At 36.1% G+C, this 25,230-nt stretch overlaps 1 protein-coding gene across 1 annotated transcript in view; it reads left to right on the forward strand.

The window, feature by feature from the left end:
* vwf (von Willebrand factor) overlaps positions 1–25,230 on the forward strand; it is a 92,645-nt gene that overhangs the window by 36,531 nt on the left and 30,884 nt on the right. Inside the window, 10 exon segments of the mRNA XM_056478287.1 lie at positions 10–1,436; positions 5,014–5,124; positions 6,097–6,240; positions 6,344–6,487; positions 12,730–12,894; positions 12,976–13,022; positions 17,043–17,220; positions 20,144–20,187; positions 20,189–20,359; positions 23,111–23,300. Coding sequence (XP_056334262.1) covers positions 10–1,436; positions 5,014–5,124; positions 6,097–6,240; positions 6,344–6,487; positions 12,730–12,894; positions 12,976–13,022; positions 17,043–17,220; positions 20,144–20,187; positions 20,189–20,359; positions 23,111–23,300 — 2,621 coding nt within the window.

Here is a 25,230-nt window from a genome sequence, read left to right on the forward strand (position 1 = left end):
TGTTTTCAGTCACTGTGAGAGCAACACACTGACGTGTGGGCCGTGTCCAGTAACTGGTTTAACATCCACACTGGCACCAGCCGCCGTCACTCCCACCCCGCTGCCGTTCTCCACCCCGGTACCCGCGGATGCCTGCGACAGAGCCATGGACCTAGCCTTCCTTGTGGACGGATCTTCAGCTCTTAGCGAAGATGACTTCAGCATGATCAAACTCTTCATCCTCAGAGTGGTGGAGCGTTTTCGCATGGGCTCGGCTCACACTCGCGCCACAGTCCTCCTCTTCCACTCCGGTGTGAAAAGTTACGATATGCAAGTGCAAAAGTGGATCTTCAAGAAGATGGTGCGGGAGATGCGGTACACCGGTGGTGATGTCGCGTTCATGGATGAAGCCATAAAATATCTTGCCGTCTACATTTATGATAAAAACAAGCGTGAGCATGCGGGACGTGTTGCGATTCTATTGACGGCAAGTGCTAATCCTCGGCCCATGCGCAGTACTCAACGTCTGCTGCGTAAAAAGGACATCACCATCCTCACGGTGGCTCTCGGGCCCGATGTTAACATGGCTCAGGTCAACGAGATCACGAAAGCCACGCCAAGCAGTCGTGCCTACGTAGTGAGCAGCGTAACAGAGCTGGACGATGAAGCTTTGAGCATTACTGACTACCTTTGCACTTTGGGATTAGATCCTGAACCTCCAAAGAAACCTCCTACAGCAAAAACCAGCACCACTTCAGTTACTCCAACGACTAGCGCAATTACTAAACTCACTGTTCCTCCAACTGCTGCAGTTGTAACTGCATTTCCCAGCATTCCGAGTGCTGGAACGACACTCATTCCAACCACGGTCACAACCTACGATCTTGTGTTCCTCTTGGAAAACGCAAACGCTACGGGCGAGGATGGCTTCAATAAGACGCGTGATTCTTTGATTGATATCATCACTTCACTTGATCAGAAAGAGGCGGAGAATCTACGCATTACGGTGATGATGTACTCGGTCACCGTTACCGTGGAAATCAGTCGCATGGAGCTGCAGCACAGAGAGCAGGTGGTGCAACGAATGCGACAGTTGCGTTGGACCAAAGGTGCCAAGGTCAACACAGGTCATGCCGTTCAATCGGTATACGAGACGGTCTCTTCAGATACACCCAGTAAGACTCCAGACCAGCTGGTGTTTCTCATAACACAGAGTCCTCCGACAGACGTCATTCAGCGGCCTCCGAGCTCCACTCATAAGAAAATCTATCCGATTGGGATCGGCCAAAAAATTCAATATGAGGATCTTGCACTGTTGAGCTTCCCGGACAAGCCAATCATGCTGGAGGATCCCTCTGACCTCAGGACACTGCGGCCTATGCTGATCAATATCAGTAAGACTGTTAGAAGGCCACTGCTGCCCACACTTCCACCGAGAGCCACACTGCCCCCTTCAGGTCAGAATCAACACTACAGTCACTTCACCTTTCACTACATTCTACCATGTAAAAAAATATTTGTAATGTTGACAACATGAAGTAATTAAGTTAACTTATTAGTTTATACAAATTTAAGTGGATTGAACATAAAACAATTAAGTTATCCCAAGAAAACCTGAAAAATTATGTTGTTTCAGCTCATTTTAAATAAGTAGTTTGAACAAGCAACAAAAGTCTTTTTTTGAGTGTAGGGCAGAACTTCTTAACCTTGTTCACTTCAAGCCCACCTCCTTCTCCGATTAATTTTGCAGAGCCCACCTAGGTTTGACATTTTCTCCTATACCGTACATTCAGAGAAAGTGTTTATTTTAAACTAGGGCTGGGTCGATAGACGATGCCATCGCCCATCGCCGATGGCCGATAGAGATTGCGATACTGGCTCAGCAAATCCTCTGCCCCATCCCCGTCGCAGCAACAACCCTCTCCAAAAATACACACTGAGGCCCCGTTTACACTAATACGTCTTAGGTTTAAAATGGCATTTTAGAACGAAACCTCGTCCACATGGTGTTTCATCTAGTGTTTCTGAAAAGCCATCCTTCCACACTATACCGCTGAAAACGCACATCATGTGACACACACACACACACTCTGTCATCCACTCTAGCATTTGCACACGTCTGAGCTCCAGGCAGTCAGCTTTGACCACAAAATTCCAGAGAGCAGTGCACGTCGGACAGTTTATCAAGGATGTACTGCTGGATCGCGTCTCACTATAGTTGTTAAACATGATATTTAATTCATCTTGTCCCTATCTAACGACTCTTTGGTCTTCAGGTAACGTGTCACATCGTCAGTGCACTGCTTTAATCTTTCGCTTTCACACTTGTACTTAGTAATTTTAGCGAAAACCTCAGGCACTGTTGGTTGATTCCTGTTGGTTGAGCACCTTTTTTACCAACCAAGTTCGACAACACAGATCACTCTATATTTATTATTCGTAAACATTCTTTCATTCATTCATTTTCTTTTCGGCTTAGTCCCTTTATTAATCTGGGACCGCCACAGTGGAATGAACTGCCAACTTATCCAGGATATGTTTTATGCAGCGGATGCCCTTCCAGCTGTAACCCTTCACTGGGAAACACCCATACACTCTCATTCACACACATACCCTACGGCCAATTTAGCTTACCCAATTCACTTATAGCGCATGTCTTTGGACTTGTGGGGGAAACCGGAGCACATGGAGGAAACCCACGTGAACACAGGGAGACTCCACACAGAAATGCCAACTGACCCAGCCGAGGCTCGAACCAGCAACCTTCTTGCTGTGAGGCGATTGTGCTACCCACTGCGCCACCATGACGCCCTATTCGTAACCATTAAAAATATATATATAAATGTTAAATACAGAAAATATGAAACACATTAATCTGAAGGCGGTTGGGTTGGCAGCCAGATATTATTGGAGATCGCTGATGGGACCACCACTGAGCCTCGCAAGATCCTGCTGAATGGGCGAGACATTAATTTAAACAACTATGTGGATATATTAAAGGTTTCAGACAAAAAAATACACAAAGCGAGTATGCGTATTGTCAATCAACCGACTAATTAGTCTACTGTTTGTGACTGTAGCATGTGCAAGTTGGTTATTATATTGCTTATCATTCTTACCTTTATATTAGCCTGACGGTTTGCTCTATGCAAATGAGAGATGTAGTCTTAGTTGGCATGCAGCAGTTGGCAGATTTAAGCCACAGTTAAGTCTGCATTTAACAGTGCAATGAGTACAAACAAATCAATCACAGAATATGAGAAAGGCCATTTTTGGCCATTTTCATTCATTCATTTTTCTTCGGCTTAGTCCCTTATATATCAGGGGTCGCCACAACGGAATGAACCGCCAACCATTCAGGCATATGTTTTTTAAGCAGCGGATGCACTTCCCATTTGACAGTCCCCATTCTAGGATTATGTTTACAAAGTGATATGCTAAAAACACCAAAAATATCATTTTGGCTGGTACATATAACCAGTAAAGTACAGTGTTTATACACTAATATGTGTCCTAAGGTACCAATATGGACCTTTTAGGTGCAATACAAACATGTACGTTTTAAAATGTACCACCCAAGTGACAGCTTTTGTACAATTATTTTTGAGAGTCTACCATGTTCTTTCTTATAAATTGATTTTATTGTTATCATTCCACTGCACACTGTGTTTTTCATTTCAGTTCTCAGATATTCCATTGACAATGAGTGTGACTGCTGTAATTTTGAAGAATAAAAGATAAAGGAACAGTAAGGCAGCAGAGAGAGAGAGAGTGAATGATGTGGAACAATAGAATGATGTAATTCTCCCAGTCAGTGTGAAAATTGGCAGGCAAATGATGCTGAAACATAGTGATATACATGTACACCAAATAACTGGAATGGAAATAGTTACAGTGCTACTTCCTGTCAAATGCACTACTTTAGATTAAAAAAAAAGAATTAATTTTAGATTATTAAAGGCCCAGAATGTAAAATTTTTGTAGCAAAATATCCAAAAATCACTAGAACAGTGTTAAATGTGTTGCTGATTTATGTTCTTACATTATCCCAAATGTTTTACCCAAAGAAATCATCAATTTCAACTTGTGACCCCGACTGTTCTGTGTGTGTTTATGTTTATTCACACACTTTTGATTTATGGTTTGGTTTTATAGAAAACAGGGAAACACCACAGACACTTTAATATGTTGTGTATTTTAAAAGATTGCACAGATCAGCATTATAACAGAAGCCTAAAAGTATTTAGTCTGATAAAACTGCTTCTTTCCTGCATAATCACAAGCGGAAGCAGTGTGCTGTGGCATAATAAAAGCTCATGCATGAACATGTATTCTGATGGAGCAGAATGTGATGAAGACCACAACTCCCATGATTCCACACTCAATCACTACTCCTTTGTTTGTTGTGAATAGGCACCCTCTAGTGGCCAAAATTACAAACTGTGCCTTTAAGGTTCGCATGAACCGGAAGCTGCAACCGTTTTTTTTTTTATATTGTGATGCAGTCCCTAGAGAAACAATATTAAATGAGAAAACAGTGGGCGTGGATTGTTTTTTTCTACTGCAAGCTGATTGGATGTAGCGAAGTAGGCATTTCGTTCAGAAAGATCCGGAAAGGGTTTTGGGAGAGTTACTTCCACCTAACAGACTCCTCATCCTCTCCATTTGTTGTCAAAACTGACGGTTAGAGGGGCGTGGTTAAGTATGTTAGCCACACCCAATACCTCAGACAGATGTAATCTGAAAATTTATCTGAAAACAAACAGGAAGTGCATTTTCAGATTTTAATTTTAGATTACAAGGGCATTTTTTCTTGATGACATGCACAGATGAACAAAACTAGCAATGTGAGCTAACAAAATCAATATGGTTAGTTTTGATTTCATTTGTACTTTAAGTTTAATTTTCATTGATTACATTTAATTATTTTATTTCGGAGTATTAATAATATGAATAACTACATCAACTATATGGAAAACATTTTTGATGCTTGAAAACCGCTTTTAATCTTTGTATGTGTGTGTGATTGCTCAGTGCCATGTTCAAAACCCATGGACGTGTTGTTCCTGCTAAGAGCTTCTTCAGGTGGCCAGTTTGAAGACTTGAAAACATTTGTGAAAACGTTTATAAAGAGCACAAATATCGGTAAGTCATTGTGACATTGATAAAAAAAAAAGTGTATGTTTTGATGGTTACATCTAGAACTTTTGAAGTCAGAATTATTAGCCCTCCAGAATTATTAGCCCTCCTGTATATATTTTTCCCCAATTTCTGTTTAACGGAAAGAAGATTTTTTTCAACACATTTCTAAACATAATAGTTTTAATAACTCATTTCTAATAATTTTTATTTTATCTTTGCCATGATGACAGCACATTATATTTGACTATATTTTTTTAAGATACTATTATTCAGCTTAAAGTCACATTTAAAGGCTTAACTGGGTTAATTAGGTAAGTTAGGATAATTAGTAGGCCCACACAGAATCTGCACGCGCAGAATTCAACAGATTTTCAGCCCATCATTGATTCTATTTATTTACTTGTGTAAATGTGTGTAAATTTATATTTATTCAGTTTTAAAATGAATTACAGTAATATTATTGACTAATATGAAAATATTCATTTGATTTATTCACAATACAGTAAAGTAATATTTTCTGTCTTTTAGTAGATATATTATACAAGAGACTTGCTTTGTTTACCAAATCAAGTGGATCTATATTAAGGTATTTAGTTATAATACTTCCAAAATCATTCTGCATAAATCCGCAGATTTTTAACAAAATTCTGCGCAGTGATAGCAAAAAAATGCCCGCAGATTCCGTCTGGCCCTAATAATTAGACAAGTCATTGTATATCGATGGTTTGTTCCATAGAGAATCGAAAAAAAATAATGGTTTTAAAAAATGGTTTTAAATGGTTTAAAAAAATTTTTAACTGCTTTTATTCAAGCCAAAATATAACAAATAAAAGTTTTTCCAGAAGAAAATATATTATAGGAAATACTGTGAAAAATTCCTTGCTCTGTTAATCATCGTTTGGTAAATATAAAAAAAAAAAAAAAAAATTCACAGGAGGGTGAATAATTGTGACTTCAACTGTATTTGGGCTGTAGGTCGTAATGACACGCAGGTGGCGGTGATGGTGTACGGGGCGAAATCAGCAGTGGCGGTCACATGGAGAGATGAACAGACACAAGACAACCTTCTTAAGCTGCTGGAAACTCTACACGGCAAAACAGACAACACACCACGACTGGGTAAACATGCAGACACAGAGATCACACACACACGATACAGTCTGACAGTTCAAATATACGGCCTGCCAAACACACAGGGGCGTTTATTTCTCTGTCTCTGCAGGAGCTGCTCTGCGCTTGGCTGTACAGACAGCCGTTTCCTCCACCAGCGGGGCACGGATGGGCATCCCTAAAGCTGTGGTTATGGTGGTGACGGACAGGTCAATAGACTCGGTGCAAGAGGCAGCAAATGAGGCTCTGACTGCTGGTAGGTGAAACCGTTTTGTAGGGTTATTGATGCAACCTTTTAAGTAGTCTTTAAAGCAATTTGTTAGGGTTCAATAGAAGCTAAATTCTATCTGGAGCATCTTTAGGATACTTTCCTTTTTTCTGTCAACCTGGCAACCACCCCATACCTCTTTTATCAATGACTAGGCCCACAAGGAAAGTGCGCATGTAGAAATCTGCAGATTTCCACAGATTTTTAGCCCGTCATTGAGTCTATTTATATTTATTCTGTTTTTAAATTAATTTCAGTAGTATTATTGACTAGAATGAAAATGTCCATTTCATTTATTTACAATACAGATTGTAAAGTAACATTTTCAGACTTTAGATATATTTTAAGAGAGACTTGCTTTATTTACCAAATAAGTGGATCTAATTGGATTTGCATTAAATACAAGGTTAAGTTAAATAAAAGTTATAAAGGTATTATTTTTTATTTCATATATTAAGTTTTTAGTTGCGATACTCCCGAATTCAATCCGCATAAATGTGCTAAGTTTTTTACAAAATTCTGTGCAGAAATAGCAAAAATTATCCACAGCCTCTAGCAATGCTGCTAAATGCAACAGCAACCAACATTTCAGAACTTTTTAAAGCAACAACGTACAACATAAAATTTTGTTTTATGAATTTACTATGTGCTGTGTGCAGGGGCGGATTTAACCAATAAGCAAGGAAAGCGACAGCTTAGGGCCCTGGCAAATCTGGGGGCCCTCAATAAATTACTTTAAGTTTTTATAATTTATATATAACATAGTTTTCTATTATATATTGTATTGTAAGGGTTTAACAAAAAAAAAAAAAATTTTCAATGCAAATGTGTCCCCCACCCCAATCATGGAGCAGTACAGAAGTCAAATCAGATGAAGGTTTTTTCTTAATAAAGTCTTAAAAACGAAATGGTTTTTCATATTTTTTGTTGTGAATTCATAAAAAAAAAAAAAAAAAAAAAAACATTTAAAATGTAGAGATTTAAAAAAAAAATAAAGTTGTATATTAGGACTGCTAGACCCCGTGGCAGAAATTGCTTAGGGCCTCAAAATCACTAAATTCGTCCCTAAAAACAAAAACTTTTATTTAAATCATTAAAAAAGTGTGATGTTTTGAAAACTGCTGGTCTTTTATAGCATAAAAAGTCGACGTTTCAAGAATAAAGCTGTAGCGTTATATTAAATTCAAAGTATTATTGATCTAAATTAATAATATGAGAATGAAGTCATGAGGACATCAAAGTGAAGTAGAGCCGACAACAAACTGCCAATGAACAAAAGAGGCAATTTTCTGAACATATATCAGGTGCTTTTACCAGAATAATTTAAATTTCCTTCATAACCACTGCAGTGTCCTCATGCTAATGATAACCTGACGCAGCCAAAGACCAGACATTTCTTTGTTGATAAATCCTACAATATGATATAACCAAATGTACCTCATTTATTTCTAGAATAAAGCTGCACAGTTTATAGCCTGTTCTCATAATCATATTTCAACTGTATATACATAATGTTATGCCTTTACACTCTTCATATTATGATTTTTCTGTCTTAATCTTGCTTCCTAACCTAGTTGTCGAATAATCTTTTTATTTGAGATATTTTGTCTCCTTTGTCTCTCCGCTTTTGTTTTTCTAATGCAAGTCCTTTTAAGAAAAAAAGCATCTGCTGAATGCATAGATTTTAATGTAATAACACAAATGTTTTATATTATTTAAAAACAACAGTAATTTTGTCTGAAATTGTGATTTTAAATTCTATTTTTGCTGTGCTCTTTTGTAGTGCTTCACAATTTGACCAAAGATGTTGATTAGATATTCTATTATACAGGATCAACAGTACGATATGTACAGTATGTCCTCATAGTAATGATAACCTGGTGCTGATGATGCAGCAAAAGAACAAGGATTTCTTTGTTGATAAATTCAACAATATTAACTAATATTAATTAATCGATTCCTTTCATTAATAAGGCAGATATCTTTACCTTTAGCCTATTAGAGCCTGTTTATATAATAACTACATATTTCTACTTTATTCGCTCAATAAAATCCTAACTTGCTTCCTAATGTAGTTACCAAATATAGACAAAACATGTCGATTTTTCTAAATTGAGGTTTGTACAACCTCTGAAGGATAAATAAATAAGTTTTCCATTTATATGTAGTTTGTTAGGATGACAGTAATTTGGCTGATATACATATTTAAAAATATATGCAATCTGTGGGTGCAAAAAAAATCTAAATAGTGAGAAAATCACGTTTAAGATTGTCAAAATAAAGTACTTAGCAAGGCACATTAATGCTAAGTTTTTATATATTTACAGTAGGAAATTTACTTGATCTTTACTTAAAGGTGCCCAATTATGAAAATCTGGGTATACCAAGGCATAATACAATCATAAGAGATATATGGAAACGGGTATGCTGTGAGCCTTAGACACCACTGTTTCCTCATTCTCATGTAAATTACACGAGGCTAAAAAGCCAGGTGGACAACAGGCCAATCAGAAGACAAAACAAACTGTGAGGAGACTCACGGGCCATGCCCTCCACATTTGCACGTAAGCCTACTTTAGGTCATTCATCCAGACCTGACGAGCAGCTATGTCATCAAAAGAACACAACTTATATGAAGCTCTGAGACCATAAAAAAGCTCTGAAATCATTAATATGCACGCCTCAGGCTGCGTTTGATAAGCCAAACGTTTTGTAGTGATAAACAGTGATAATTTTCCTCCTTTAGTTATTTAGCTATTTAGTTTTTACATGCCAATTTGCACATAACAGCTGCACGTATAACGTTGTATATAGTAATATACCTGTACATACACTTGTCAATTTGCATTCACTACTTACTTCTATTTTTTTAAAATATATTTATTATCTGTTTTTTGTCCTGTCTCTGAAATCCTGTTGCACTGTAGAAGCTCTGTCATGAAAACAAATTATTCGTATGTGTGAACATACCTGGCAATAAAGCTCTTTCTGATTCAGATTAAGCATATATTTTTCTTAAGACCGTCTCAGACTACAGGAGTTTTAGCCCGATTTATGCTCGATTTTCACCCTCTGAGAATCGAAGATGAAATCTTGTTGATGCCTTCGATCGACTCCGATTCTCAGCGAAGATTATCTGGTAAAGGCCGTCTCAGACTACAAAAGTTTTAGCGTGATTTAGGCCTGATTTTCACCTTCTGAGAATCGAAGATGAATTCTTGTTGATGACTTCGATCGGCTCTGACTCTCAGCGAAGATTATCTGTCTGGCCCTAGCAATGACCCTATTTTATGTTGGCTGTTTAGGATAGGGGATAGAATAGTAAACAGTATAAAAAACATTTAGTCCTGTAAGCCAAAGAGAGTATAGGCTAGAAGAGGATTTTTTTTTCCAGAGAGAGATAACTGCAGACCAGAGTTTCGTTGCATTGTGAATTATATTTTTCCACACTAGGCTATACCTTGCAACAGGTTACAGTTTTGCTTTTGAACTAGATAGCCAGTCAAAGCACAACGCATCCCGGTATTGTGGAGTTATTCTTAGCTTATTAATATTCTAACTATTAATATTCTTCTTATTATTATTATTAGACATTCGTTTGGTCAATGCACTCTTTTCAACAAGCACCATCTTTTCATTCTGCAGGTTGTTCGCTCTGCATGTGTGTGAGAGAGAAATAAACAGAGAAATACAAACAGACAATAAATAATATGCGGTTCACTTTGCGTGCACATATGCTGAATTTATTTAATTTTCTAATCGCCTTAACAGCTACGCAAACGGGAACCTATTTAGGTGCATGAGAATGTTTTGCATGTAGTGGCAGTTTGGCATGTAGTGGCTGTAACCTATAGCCTAAAACAAATAATAAATAATAATAATAAGAGATAAAGCGAGTTATTCTGCAATCGGGTGATGTGCTCCATCTGTCAGGATAATTTTAATAATATCTTGTAGTGTGTGCTGTGGTTTTCATATCTTGTAGTGTGCGCACATTTAGGATTTGAGGTAATGAAATCGCCGAAGATTCTTCTCGTGTGTGCTGCAACCAGATTTTATTGTCGATTAGGATTTTAAAACTCCTGTAGTCTGAGCCTGGCTTTAGTATGTATGTGAGACTTTTATTTTAAAAACCCGAGCCCCAAATTGTTTACTGTGCATTACTGGGCAACGACAGCACAAGACATGTTTCAGCAAACATGTAGACTGCTGAATCGTGTCAAATCACTCAGCTCAACTGTCATATGTTCATGCAGAGGTGAATATTAATTCCTGGCTGTGTTTATATTGACTGTAGCTTTAAAATACAACACGATGCATCTCTATCACTCTCTTTTGTCAAGTTTAATTATAATTTTGCCTTTATCCACAACAGATCTGGTGACCAAAATAGCTTAACGTTACTCTGATTGGGTTTATATTTATCCGTTTTCAGTGCATATTAAGGTAGGGCGATGTCGACCAATTTGGCATCGTACAATGTTTTATATGAAACATTGCGATGGACGATGGCATTGTCATTGTCATCGTAGGCAGCGGTGAATTAATTATTTATGAATAATTAATTAATTCATAACTGATTCATTACCTGACTCGCATAGTCTTTGTTTTACCCATAACCAAATCATAAATAAATAAAGATAAGTTACACACAGATTACCACTCTGGCATGAATAGGCAGAGTGATCTGTCGTTATAATGGCATCAACAAACTTGCTTGGTATAAAGGTGCACAACCAACAGGAACCAACCAACAGTATCTGAGGTTTTCACTAAAATTCTTTTTGCCATTTAAATGAAGCAGCGTCATCCCTAAAGTCAACATTTTCTCTTTCTTTCAAATATATAACCAATCCAAACAAATGTAATTCACTAAAAATGTTTGACACACACACGTAGCTGGTACTGTCCCACTAACACATTGATTTAATAACTGTCACAAAGTGAAAATAAAGTGGCGTTTTGAAATGACAGGAAAACCCACACAGTGGTAAATACTACACAACACAAAATAAATGAAACATAAACGGCTCTCGGTTAGAATCAACATGCACATCAGCCAGCAGAGTATCAGTAACGGACTTTTATTGCTCATTTTTGTAAATTGCAGGACTTTCATACCTGTTAAGTTTCATGCCAGTAATCTGGTTTGCTCTATAATGCAGTGAAGTATTGCATGTGTGTGTGTGTGGAACACACACGCGCACGCACACACACACACACACACACACACACACACACACACACACACACACACACACACACACACACACACACACACACACATACACACACACACACACACTGTATTTCTGACGGCAGACACTCGAACTAGGAGAACGTTTTTCTCGCACTTTGAACCACAGATCTGACAGATTATAAGGCTTTAACACACACCTTTCAAAGTTGTGTGTCACAAAAACACTCAGTAATCCACTCAAAACGCTATTGAAACCCATTTTCGAAGCACAAATTACCGGTTGTAAACGGAAGTTCTAAACATTCTACCGGAAGACGCTGGTGGCTATGGTGCCCTCCATGCAGCAGCCAAGAAAAAGGTCTATAGAGGGAGATCTTTTCAGAAATGCTAGGTAAAACGCTAGTGTGGACGTGGAGCATTTCTATGCCATTTTAAAACTAAGACATGTTAGTTTAAACAGGGCCTTAGTGGGTTGCTGCTGTGATGGGGGTGGGGCGGAGGATCGTGATGTCTACTGGCCATCGGTGATGGACGATGGCATCGTCTATCGACCCAACCCTAGCGCATATCATGCTCTGTCTGTGTGTGCGTGTAATATTCACGACATGAACCAAATATGGTCAATCATGGACCTTCTGATTCTATGGGTATTTTATGCAATAATTAAGTAATAATTTTTTTTTTATTACTGGGTATTTTATGTAATAATTAAGTAATAAATTGGCATATAAAACCATTTCTGAATATTTTTTGAACTTACTGAAGCCATACACCTATGTAGATATTAGAGAACAATTTAACTTATTAAACTTATTAATATTACAATAATTTTTGGCCAAAAAAAGAAAAATTTTGAAGCATACAATGTGTTTTTAGCTGTTCCCTCATATATGCCTGTGCAATATAAGGTTTTGTGGTCCAGGGTCACATATTATAAATATCTGTCTCTGTGATGAATTGCTTTTGTTTTGCTCGTCTGCTGAATGCATTAATGTAAATGTAATCCTCACAACACGTTTGTTGCTCACAGGGGTGTCGGTGTTTCCTATTGGTCTGGGGAAGCAGTATGATCAGATTGAAGTGAACACACTCGCAGGCCCACAGGCTCAGGAAAACGTTATTCTGCTCAGCAGCACAGAGTATCTGCTCGCCATGGCTGCGTTTGACCAGTCCTTCCCTGACAAACTCTGCAGAGGTCAGACTCACGCACACACATAACTCCATCAAACAGCAATACTGTACAAATGTAATAATAATGATGACAACTGTCCCTCAGCGGGTCCTCCTGGAGTGTGTGTGGACGATGAAGGGAATGAACGAAAGGTAAACTGTTTTAACATTCAAGTCATCAAACTCCAACTTAAGAGGCAATTTTCAGCCTCTATACTGCAAAAATTGCTTTTCTTAAAGTTTTTCTTAAATAATTTTCTAGACAAGCAAAAAATATTGTCTTGTTTGAAGAAATAATAATTCAAAAGTGAAGTTTTTCCTTAATATAAGCTAAATAATCTGCCAATGGGTGAGCAAATTAAACTTATTTCAAAGCAAAGACAAGTTGAAATATTTTTTGCTTGTCTAGAAAATGTTTCTTGATTAAAAATGTTTAGATATTTGGACTAGAGACAAGACAAAACTTAAGCAAGAAAAGCATTTTTGCAGTGTTTTTACTACACTGCTGTCTTGATCTCATGTGGACTTTCTGAAAACTCATTTAACTCATTATTAGGCATTTATTAATATCTTCTTTTGTCATAATAACTAAGCAACAGTTGCTAATTAACAGATCATTTAATATATATGCATGTGTACAACCATGAATGCTTGGTGAATGTATGACCTGAAGGGGGCGATAGATATACATTTAAAGGTTGCCAGTAAAACTCAGTGTGCTGTTATTTAGATTGTAAGCTCAACGATTGAAAGGCTCATCAAACTGCTCCTCTACCGTGGCATCAGAAGTTACAGTAAAATACAGTTTACGCTAATACCCCTATAGTGCTACATTTATAAATGCAACAAATGCACAGCCTGTGTACTGGACAGAAATGTTCACGCTCACTTATGTGAATGCCTACCTTGGGCTGTGCGATTTAGGAAGAAAATATTAAAATTAAAATAATAATAAACTAATTTAACTGCAATTTAAATGCCATTTGAAAAATCCAGGTTTGGTGCTTGTTTTTTGCAAACCGTGTACTATTTGACCAGAAAAGTTCTGATTATACATTCACTTATATTACATGAGCAGTATTTCTGTAAATGGGTTAGGTTTAGACCGATGTATGAAATGAGAATAAATTAAATAGTATAAATATTTATACTATATATTATACATTATATAAAATTTGTACACTGGAGATGCATGTTCTCCCCGTCTTTGATTGGGTTTCCTCGGGGTGCTCCATTTTTTCCCCACAGTCCAAAGACATGCGCTATAGATGAATTGGATGAACTAAATTGGCCATATGAGAGTGTGTGTGAATGTGAGAGTGTGTGGGTGTTTCCCAGTACTGGGTTATATATATATATATATATATATATATATATATATATATATATATATATATATATATATATATATATATATATATATGTATTCTTAATTTAATTGTTTCAGTATGGATTGCATTTCAGACAGGAAAGCATGGGTTGGTGAAAGGGGAACAGGACTGGCAAAGAACATCATGCTGGGATTCAAACTGTGTTTGCTGGAGGCACAGTTGTGCTATATTGGCTCTGACTTCATTTTTAAATGCTAAATACTGACCTTTTATTTTGGCAGAAAAGGGAGGACTTAAAGGGGACCTATTATGTAAAAGTCATCTTTATACGGGTTTAAACACAGTTGTGTGGCAAAAGTGTATGAATATACAGTAGCCAGCTTCTAATAATAATTCTATTTTTTACAATTACACTTCATAAAAACAGTCTGCGAAATACACTTTGATTGACATTCTCCCTTTGTACATGTCATTAGAGGGGGAAAGCCCCGCCCATTAGTGACAATCTCTCTCTCATTAGCATAGATAGCCCTGAGTAAGAAGCAGCCGTCCGACATTAGAGTTTTCACACTGTACCTGCCCACGACATATCAGTGAATAAGAGGCATTATAACCGTGAAGTTTTAGGATGCACAAATGAACACCATAGTCTCCATAGACTACATTCTTATGAGACACGTCTTTTCAGATTTTCAGTTTTTCACAGATTACTTTAGTCCTGTTTTTGAATCTTCCGCTAAGCTGAAGCATATATGTTTTTTAGCTCCGCCCTCTTAAAAAGAGCACATTCCCATTTGAATTTAAAGCTACAGTGACCAAAACGGCACAATTTGGATCAAAAAGTGGGCAGTTTCAAAGAATTATAAAACATTATTTGTGTGGTATTTTCCCATAAAAAACTTAAACACTCTAGGGACACCAGAGACTTATTTTACATCTTATTTTATTTTCAAGATCTGAGGTGAACTATCTGCTGCTGCTTTCAGTGTATGGCAATAAATGTCATGTAAAATGGTATTCAAACTCACATTGTTAGCATTTGACACTGACTAAAGCATGTGAGGTTTACCTGAGTTGATCACAGTTTATCCTGTTGATCAGCTGCAAGAAATAAAAGCCATTTCTAAAATATCAATTCGAGGTGTTTGTTAGAACAAAAACTGCTTTTAATATGGAAAATATTCCCTCTATTGGGTGCCGTTGCCAGAACACAACTTGTTCCTCAATCTGGCAACCTGCACATGTGTTTGTTTTGATCCAGGAATGTAATATCTAGTTTAATCACTGGGTGTCAAACTTACATACTGCACCTATAATGATTAAAAGGTAGACAGATATTTAATTAAAACCACCCAGTAGGTGGCGGCAGGACACTGTCTAAAGGTCTTAATTCATTCAAACTGAGAAACTGAAAACAAAAATTCACCAAAGAATTTTACTCATGCTGGAACATTCACACATAACAAATAATATACATTTATCATGCACATACACTGACCGCCCACTTTATTAGGTACACCTGTCCAACTGCTCATTAACGCAAATTTCTAATCATCCAATCACATGGCTGCAACTCATTTAGCATTTAGGCATGTAGACATGGTCAAGACGACCTGCTGCAGTTCAAACTGAGCATCAGAATGGGGAAGAAAGGTGATTTAAGTGACTTTGAACGTGACATGGTTGTTGATGCCAGACAGACTGGTCTGAGTGTTTCAGAAACTGCTGATCTACTGGGATTTTCACGTACAACCATCTCTAGGGTTAACAGAGAATGGTCTGAAAAAGAGAAAATATCCAGTGAGCGGCAGTTCTCTAGACGCAAATGCCTTGTTGATGCCAGAGGTAAGAGGAGAATGGCCAGACTGGTTCCTGCTGATAGAAAGGCAACAGTACCTCAAATAACCACTTGTTACAACCGAGGACTGCAGAAGAGCATCTCTGAACGCAAAACACCTCCAACCTTGAGGTGGATGGGCTACAGCAGCAGAAGACCACATCAGGTGCCACTCCTGTCAGCTAAGAACAGGAAACTGAGGCTACAATTCACACAGGCTCACCAAAATTGGACAATAGAAGATTGGAAAAACATTGCCTGGTCTGATTAGTCTCGATTTCTGCTGCAACATTTGGATGGTAGGGTCAGAATTTGGCATCAACAACATGAAAGCATGGATCCATCCTACTTTGTATCAACGGTTCAGGCTGGTGGTGGTGGTGTAATGGTGTGGGAGATATTCTCTTGGCACACTTTGGGCCCATTAGTACCAATTGAGCATCGTGTCAACGCCACAGCCTACCTGAGTATTGTTGCTGACCATGTCCATCCCATGAGCACAGTGTACCCATCTTCTGATGGCTACTTCCGGCAAGATAACGCTCCATGTCATAAAGCGTGAATCATCTCAGACTAGTTTCTTGAACATGACAATGAGTTCACTGTACTCAAATGGCCTCCACAGTCACCAGAAATCAATCCAATAGAGCACTTTTGGGATGTGGTGGATGTGCAGCCGACAAATCTGCAGCAACTGTGTGATGCTGTCATGTCAATAGGGACCAAAATCTCGGAGAAATATTTATGGTACATTGTTGAATCTATGCCACGAAGGATTAAGGCAGTTCTGAAGGCAAAAAGGGTCCAACCCAGTGCTAGTAAGGTGTACCTAATAAAGTGGCCAGTGAATGTATGTTTAAGAATAACTGCATCCTTTGCTAAGTGATAATTGCACTAAGCCCATACAGCGATTTTGATTAACCGTGCGGCGCTTAATGCAGACTAACAAAGGCTTCTGGTGTTTGGTGCATGTAAATAACTATTCAGACTATTCTTTCCAATCAGCCCGGTGAGACGTGGATGCTGGCAGACGGCTGTCACTCAGTGCTGTGCAACCCATCCGGCACAATAACAATGCAGAGCCACCGTATCAACTGTGAGAAGATGGAGCCTCCCGTCTGCAAAAACAACCTCCCAGCCCTGCGCTACAATCACCACTGTGGCTGTACCTGGACCTGCCCATGTACGAGCACACACACACCACAATACACCGCACCTGTCCAGAGTCACGCAGCACAATGCAAAAGAAAATCTTTTATTACTTAGACTTATTGTCTTGTTTCTAATCCAAATATCTAAAAAAATTCAATTGCATTTAATTTGAGTTTAAGCTTCTTAAACTCTACATTAAATGGAGAATTTTTAGAAGGCATTGTTGGGTAGTTGCTAGTAAGTTGCCAAGGCATTGCCAGGTGGTTGCTAGGGTGTTCTGAGAGGTTGCTAGGCAGTTGCTAAGGCATTGGTAGGCAGTTGCTAGGTGGTTGATAGGCAGTTGCTAGGATACTCTGAATGGTTGGTAGGGTACGCTGGGTTGTTACTAGGCAAGCTTCATACAGTTGAAGTCAGAATTATTAGCCCCCCTGAATTTTTTTTTTTCTTTTTTAAATATTTCCCAAATTATGTTTAACAGAGCAAGGAGATTTTCACAGTACGTCTGATAATATTTTTTCTTCTGGAGAAAGTCTTATTTGATTTATTTAGGCTAGAATAAAAGCATATTTTCATTTTTTAAAAGCCATTTTAACTTTTTAAGGTCAAAATTATTAGCTCCTTTAAGCTATATTTTTTCGACTGTCTACAGAACAAACCATCATTATACAATAACTTGCCTAATTACCCTAACCTGCCTTGTTAACCTAATTAACCTAGTTAAGCCTTTAAATGTCACTTTAAGCTGTATAGAAGTGTCTTGAAATATATCTAGTCAAATATTATTTACTGTCATCATGGCAAAGATAAAATAAACCAGTTATTAGAAATGAGTTATTAAAACTATTATGTTTAGAAATGCGTTGAAGAAATCTGCTCTCCGTTAAACAGAAATTGGGGAAAAAAATAAACAGGGGGGCTAATTGTAGCACTTTGCTAGTCATCATTAGCATGTACCTAGTCAATTCCAGCATGTGCAGCATATAAGAATTCCCGTTTGCTAGCATGAGTCAAACGAGCCAATCCCCATGTCTCTACAGTCTAATCTTTTTAATAAAAACAATACCCCATTGGCAGATTATTTTGCTTGACATCATTGACTTCATCTATGATGAAAATCATCTTCTGGAAGCTGTTTGTAGTGTGTAGTGGGTGTAGTGTGTTCACAGTCATATTGGGGTGATATAAAGACAATGAGTCTCTTTTTTAATTTCCTGACATTAAAATAGGATCCAAATCCCTCCCATTTTGAGGCCGACCGCAACTTGATGTTGGAGTGCGGAATTGATTGACAGCCACCTATTATCATGTCTCCGTAGTAACGCGTATAATCATATCAGACAGAGCGTGCGCAGAGCAACTGAGATTAAAAGATCAGTTCAGCTCTCTGTGATCATCAATCATCATCAAATGTGATCAAGAATGAGTTTTACAAGTTTAAAACGGTGCATGTTTGTAATCAATTACAGCGATTTACCTCAGCTTTACTTATCACCACAGCCGCATGTCAATACAATTATAAAAGAAGATGCTTCAATCCCGGTTTGTGAACGTTAAATCAGGTTTATTTTGTACATTAACATAACGGATGTCCATACAGCAGTGGATATTAATGTGTATACTGTCACATTTGCATGGGAAAAAACAGAGCAAAGTTAAACACGCACGCTGTGTGTGTGTGTGCGCATGTATGTGCGTGAACTTTATAATAACATTGTGTGTTGTTATACTCGTTGCAGAAAGGCTTGAATTAACTCCACAAAAATACATCAAATAATAATTGGTAAAGTTTTTACTATAGTATTTCTCACAAACGTTACGTGAGTTCTGCTTCTGTCATGTCTGCCACTGTGCTGTTTATCTGACACAGCAGAAGATGAGGACACACTCTGACAGGCATGTGGGAACAGTGGGCGGGGAGAACTAGCTCATTTGCATTAAAGGCACAGCCAACAAAAACAGCTACAAGGTGCTCAAAGCAGAAAATTCCAATATTCTGAAAGGTATAATAAATAATCTGACGGGTGTTTTGAGCTGAAACTTTACAGACACATTCTGGAGACACAAAAGACTGATCTTAAATCTTGAAAAAGATTTAAAATAGGTGCCCTTTAAGAAAAAACTGACCTAATTTTGTCATATTATTTCTTCAAACAAGACTATGTTTTCCTTGTCTAGGAAACGCTGCTTGATTCAAAGAATTTTTAGATATTTGGACTAAAATAAGGGGAGCACCCAGAGGAAACCCACGCGAACATGGGGAGAACATGCAAACTCCACATAGAAATGCCAACAGTGACCTTTTTGCTGTGAGGCGATTGTGCTACCCACTGCGCCACCGTGATGCCCTGTCAGGATTTATTCATTCATTCATTTTCTTTTCTGCTTAGTCCCTTTATTAATCCGGGGTCGCCACAGTGGAATGAACCGCCAACTTATCCAGCACGTTTTTACACAGCGGATACTTTGATCTCTGGGAAACATACACACATACTCATTCAGTGGAGGAAACCCACGCGAACGCAGGGAGAACATGCAAACTTCACACAGAAACGCCAACTGACGTCAACCCAGCCGAGGCTTGAACCAGCGACCTTCTTGCTGTGAGCTCTACCTACTGCGCCACTGCGTTGCCTGTCAGAATTTACTAAAGTAAAAAATGAATAGCAATGTTTGCAGCTGATCTTATTGCATATTCTTTTTTGGAGCTACCTTTTGGATGCTAAATTTATGGTCAGAGAGTATTTGAATTAATCATGCACCATTATTTACCACATTTTTACTTATTTTACACTTGACATGCTCTGATAGTTGCTGTTAGAGGAGAGAGCATGTAGATTCTTCATCATCCCAACAAACTGATATTTAATTTTATAATTTGCACTGTTTAGTAAACCAAACCCTAAAAATGACAACTGTAAACTTGCAGTTTTACCATGCTTACTTTGATTCCTCAGGCAGTTGCATGGGCAGCTCCACCAGTCATGTGGTGTCGTTTTCGGGGGGCGGCCCTAAAGGTGAAATCTGCATGCTCCTATCTGCTGCTTCGCTCAGGAGGGGCGGAGCTAGTGTTACATACTGCTGCCTGTCAAAGCTCGCCCAATCAGATCTGCATGAAGAGCTTGGAGCTGAGGGAGGGCGGGACCAGTGTGGTGCTTCAGGATGACATGAAGGTACAGCAGATGAACTGCAAAACAAACAAAATGAAACAACACAATTAAAATAAAACTGTTGGCATTATTTAATCATGTTGTTCCAAACCTGTAGACTATTACGACCACAAAAAGAGAGATATACAGGGTTCATACATATTTTTTCTACTAAAATTCCATGACTTTTACAGAACTTTCCAGTAAATTTTCATGACCTATTGATTCATGTAATGTCTACATATACATGGTAAATAATAAGAAAAACAATGCATGTTCAAATTTATTACAGCATATCATAACACATGCAACAATCTGTTTAGTTTACATGTATTTTTATATCTATGTAAAATTGATTTGATAGTGCTTAAACAGCACTAATAATGTGAGAGCATGTTTTGACAGAATAAAGTAAAGACAACTAAGCTATATTAAAGTTAGGGCTGCACATTATATTGTTTCAGCATCGATACGGCAATGTGTGCATCCGCAATAGTCACATCGCAGGATATGCAAGGTTGAGTTGAGATTATAGTTTAATACAGAGTTTAATCATAATAGAGTAAAGGTTTATCATCTGCATGCATTTTTAAAGAGATCACCCAAAAATTACTTGCCATTTTCATTACACTCTTCACTTGTTTCGAACATTTTTTTTTTTTAAATAAACACAAAAAGAAAATAATTTAATAACTCTTATACTATTGAAACATGTGCAGGGTGAATAAATAGTGAGTACATTTCAATCTTTGAGTGAACTGTCCCTTTAAGGCCTGTGAATTTCAGTATTTCAGAGTGTAAAACATCCGACCACAAGTCATTTTTTAATTATAATGTTTTATTAATAAAGCTAACTATATTAATAAAAGCTTTAATAATGATTAAATAATATACAGTAAATACTATGCATTGATGATTATTCAATATCTGTAACTGAATAGTGAATACCTGAAAACTTTTTCACTTTTGTCTTTGCTATATTTTATTTATCTATGCATGTAATTTATTTGTTATATATTAATCGAGATTCACTCCCCTACAAAATCCCCCCAAACTATCCAAATAAACCTGTTAAATCATCTGGTAAAATTGTATTCACATCGCAATATACATCACAGAAATACAAAATATAGTAATGTCAGATTTTACCAATATCGTGCAGCCCTAATTCAACTATACAGATATTTGTTCAGCTAGTTTCCATGACTTTTACAAAACTCTATGGGTTTTTTCCAAAACTTTTCCAGGCCTGGAAAATGCCATGTCAAAATTCCATGACTTTTCCAGGTTTTCCATGACCGTATGAACTCTGAATATATATATTTTACTTTATATGAGTTTATAAAGACAGCTTGGACAATAAACCCCCCCCACCCTCCCCCCCCGCTATAAATATAATGGGTTCTATGCACAGCTAGTGTTTTTCAGCCAATGATAAGCTTCCGATAAAATGTTAATGTGACAATTTTCAATTTCTTTTACAGCATCGATGTTGTAAAGAAATTACAGTACATTCAGTTAAATAGACTTAAGAATTCATTTAGTTGTTCAAGTGTAAAACGAGATGAAAGACTGTAACCGCCAGCACCATCAGGATCAGTGGGTGAGCGCAGAAACTCCATTGAAAATACTGGGGTAAAATTCACTGTCATATTTTAAAGACATGGCGGGGGGAAATGGAATTTAATGCAGTGCTTCTTGTCCGATCTGAGACCCACTTCATATCCTTAATCTAACAGGCAGTGAAAATCACAGTACAGTCCAGTACAGTCCAGCAGAAACGCTGAGGCTGGCTGGCTGTAAATTAAAAGTCCGTGTGCATATAGCTCATTACTTTTTTATAAATAATTAATTAGAAAAAATTGATTTTAGTATTAAACAATAATAATAAAATACTTTAAATATAATTAGTTTATTATATAAAATAAATTAGAAAAAATTACTTCAATAGTAAATAATAATATAATAATTTATTTGTATAATATAATTAATATGATTCTATTTATTAAATTATTTTAAGAAATATATTTAGCAACAACAACAACAACAATAATAATAATAATAATAATAATAATAATAATAATAATAATAATAATAATAATAAAGGATTTAATTAAAAAAACAAAGCATAAAAGATACAAAAATGTCATTTAATTCACATCAGTTTTTGTTGTTTTGCATTTCTTGGCTGCTATGAATTAAGATATTTTCTGAATATGGTAATTTTGTGTTGCATAACAATTAAAAAACAACAACATACAGGTTTAAAACAACATGAAGTATTATAAGGATCAGGATTTGAGAAAATAAAGCATCTTTATTTCCTTGCTACACAATTTAACAGTCTACTTAAAAAAATCATAACATCCCTCAATTTTATTTCTGTAGATGTAAAAATCAAAGGTCACACTCTGTGTTTACAATATTATCATCAAAAATGTTGTTTTAACAATGTGCAAGCTGACGTTACCCAGCATATACTGCATGATGAAGCCTATCAGAAATATGTTTATAAAGCACTTATAATTGACAAAGTATATATCTGTATGGGTTTTGATTTCTATATACTCATCTAAGACATACAGTGCCTATAGAAAATTATCGTTTCCGGGAATACAGGGAGGCTAATAACTCAAGCGGGCTAATAATTCTGACTTTAACTCCATGATGATTTTCTATAGGCACTAGTTCAGTAGTACCACACAATCAGAAGTGCCGTTGTCCTGTTTTCTCTGAGCTATTATAGAGGGTCAGGCTGTGTGTTGTGTTTTTCAGGTGACTGTGGGCGGTGTTTTGACTGCAGTCCCGTTCAGAACGGAGCGAGTCACTGTGACACAAATTGGCTCCATCCTTCACCAGCTGAGATCTGAGCAGCATGGCTTCACACTCACCTTCACTCCTCACAGCAATGAGTTCATGCTCAATATGGACATCGACATGAAGCCCAACACCACCGGCTTGTGTGGTAAATACAGATCCTTCAAGCTGAGCGTGTGAGGGGATTTGCTTCAACTGAGATTCAAAGTGAATCTATTTAAATTCTAGTTTATAAAAAAAATTATAAAAATCCTTTTCCATTCAAATTCTCCAAACTGGTTGAATTTCATATTAGGAATCATCAATAAAAGTAAATCAAAGACTATAGAAAAGAACTTAGAAGTTTTGGTTTACTGCAGCAAGTTGACATGACAACTGTTTTAATGTACTTCTGAGTGTATTCAGGTGCAAAGATGCATTCTGCGCGAATGTCTCCTAAATCAGCGCATGTGGTGAACATTTTGCAGTAAAAAAAAACAGTTGTACAACAACAATTTTATGCACTCGCACAAATGCTCCCAAATATATTTTGAGATCGCATAGATAAAATTTCAGGCACATATGTGAAATTTTGAGCCCGTATATTTATACAAATAGTTCATTAACATAAAGTGGTATAATTAGTAACCTTAGCATTAATTTTTATTTAATCATTTAAAATGTACTAACAAATATATATAATCAGAATGTATATATATAAAAAAAAACAACAACAACAAAAATAGAACCTTATTATTTATTAAAAAAAATTATAAAACATGAAAATGCCAATGTTTTTAATTTGCAATTCTCTCTGAATTTAACCAAAATTATTTTGTATTTAATTTAAATTTTTTTGCAAATATTTCCCAAGTTTAAGAGGAAAAGATTTATGTTTTCGCAATCACAATATTTTCAATTATATATATATATATTTTTTTATGTAGAAAGTCTTTTTTTCTATTAGTTTGGCTGGAATATTGCATATATACACTACCGGTCAAAAATTTGGGGTCTGTTTTTTGATTATTCTGTTCATCAAGGCGTCATTTATTAAATGTAAAAAAAAAAAGTTAAATAGTTAAGAATTTATAACAAATTTAAATGACTGCTTTCTTATTGTATTTAGGTTCAAATGAAATAATTATTCCAGTCATTATTGCTTTCATTACTATTACCATTAATAATAATAATATTAATAATAATAATAATAATAATTAATATTAGTGTGATTAGATTGATTTCTGAAGGATCATGTGACTCTGAAGACTGGAGTAATGAAGCTGAATATTCATCTTTAAAATCACTGGAATAAATGATTAAATTAAATTATAAACTACATTTGAACAGTTATTTTATGGTGTAATAACATTTCACAATTTTACAATTTAAATTGTATTTTTGTTGAAATAAATGCAGCCTTGGTGAGCAGGAGAAGCTTATTTTAAAAAATCCTACTGACCCCAAACTTTTGACCGGTATGTATATATATATATATATATATATATATATATATATATATATATAAATATATATATATATATATATATATATATATATATATATATATGTATATGTTCTGTAATCAAAAATATATTTTTCTTAAGGGGTCTAATAATATATGTATATATATATATATATATATATATATATATATATATATATATATATATATATATATATATATATATATATTATATATATATATATATATATATATATATATATCTATATATATATATATATATATATATATGTATATATATATATCTATGTATATATATATATATATATATATATATATGTATATATATATATATATATATATATATATATATATATATATATATATATATATATATATATATATATATGTGTATATATATATATATATATATATATATATATATATATATATATATATAAAATAATTATTAGACCCCTTAAGAAATATTTATTTTGATTACAGAACAAACCACTGTTGAATTTCCTAATTAACTGATCTTGCCTATTTAATGTAATAAACCAAGCTAAGCCTTTAAACCGTTCTTGAAGCTGAATATTAGTATCTAGTAAAATATGATGTACTGTCATCATGA

The sequence above is a fragment of the Danio aesculapii genome, chromosome 18 (genome assembly GCF_903798145.1).
Source record: "Danio aesculapii chromosome 18, fDanAes4.1, whole genome shotgun sequence".
Lineage (NCBI taxonomy): Eukaryota > Metazoa > Chordata > Actinopteri > Cypriniformes > Danionidae > Danio > Danio aesculapii.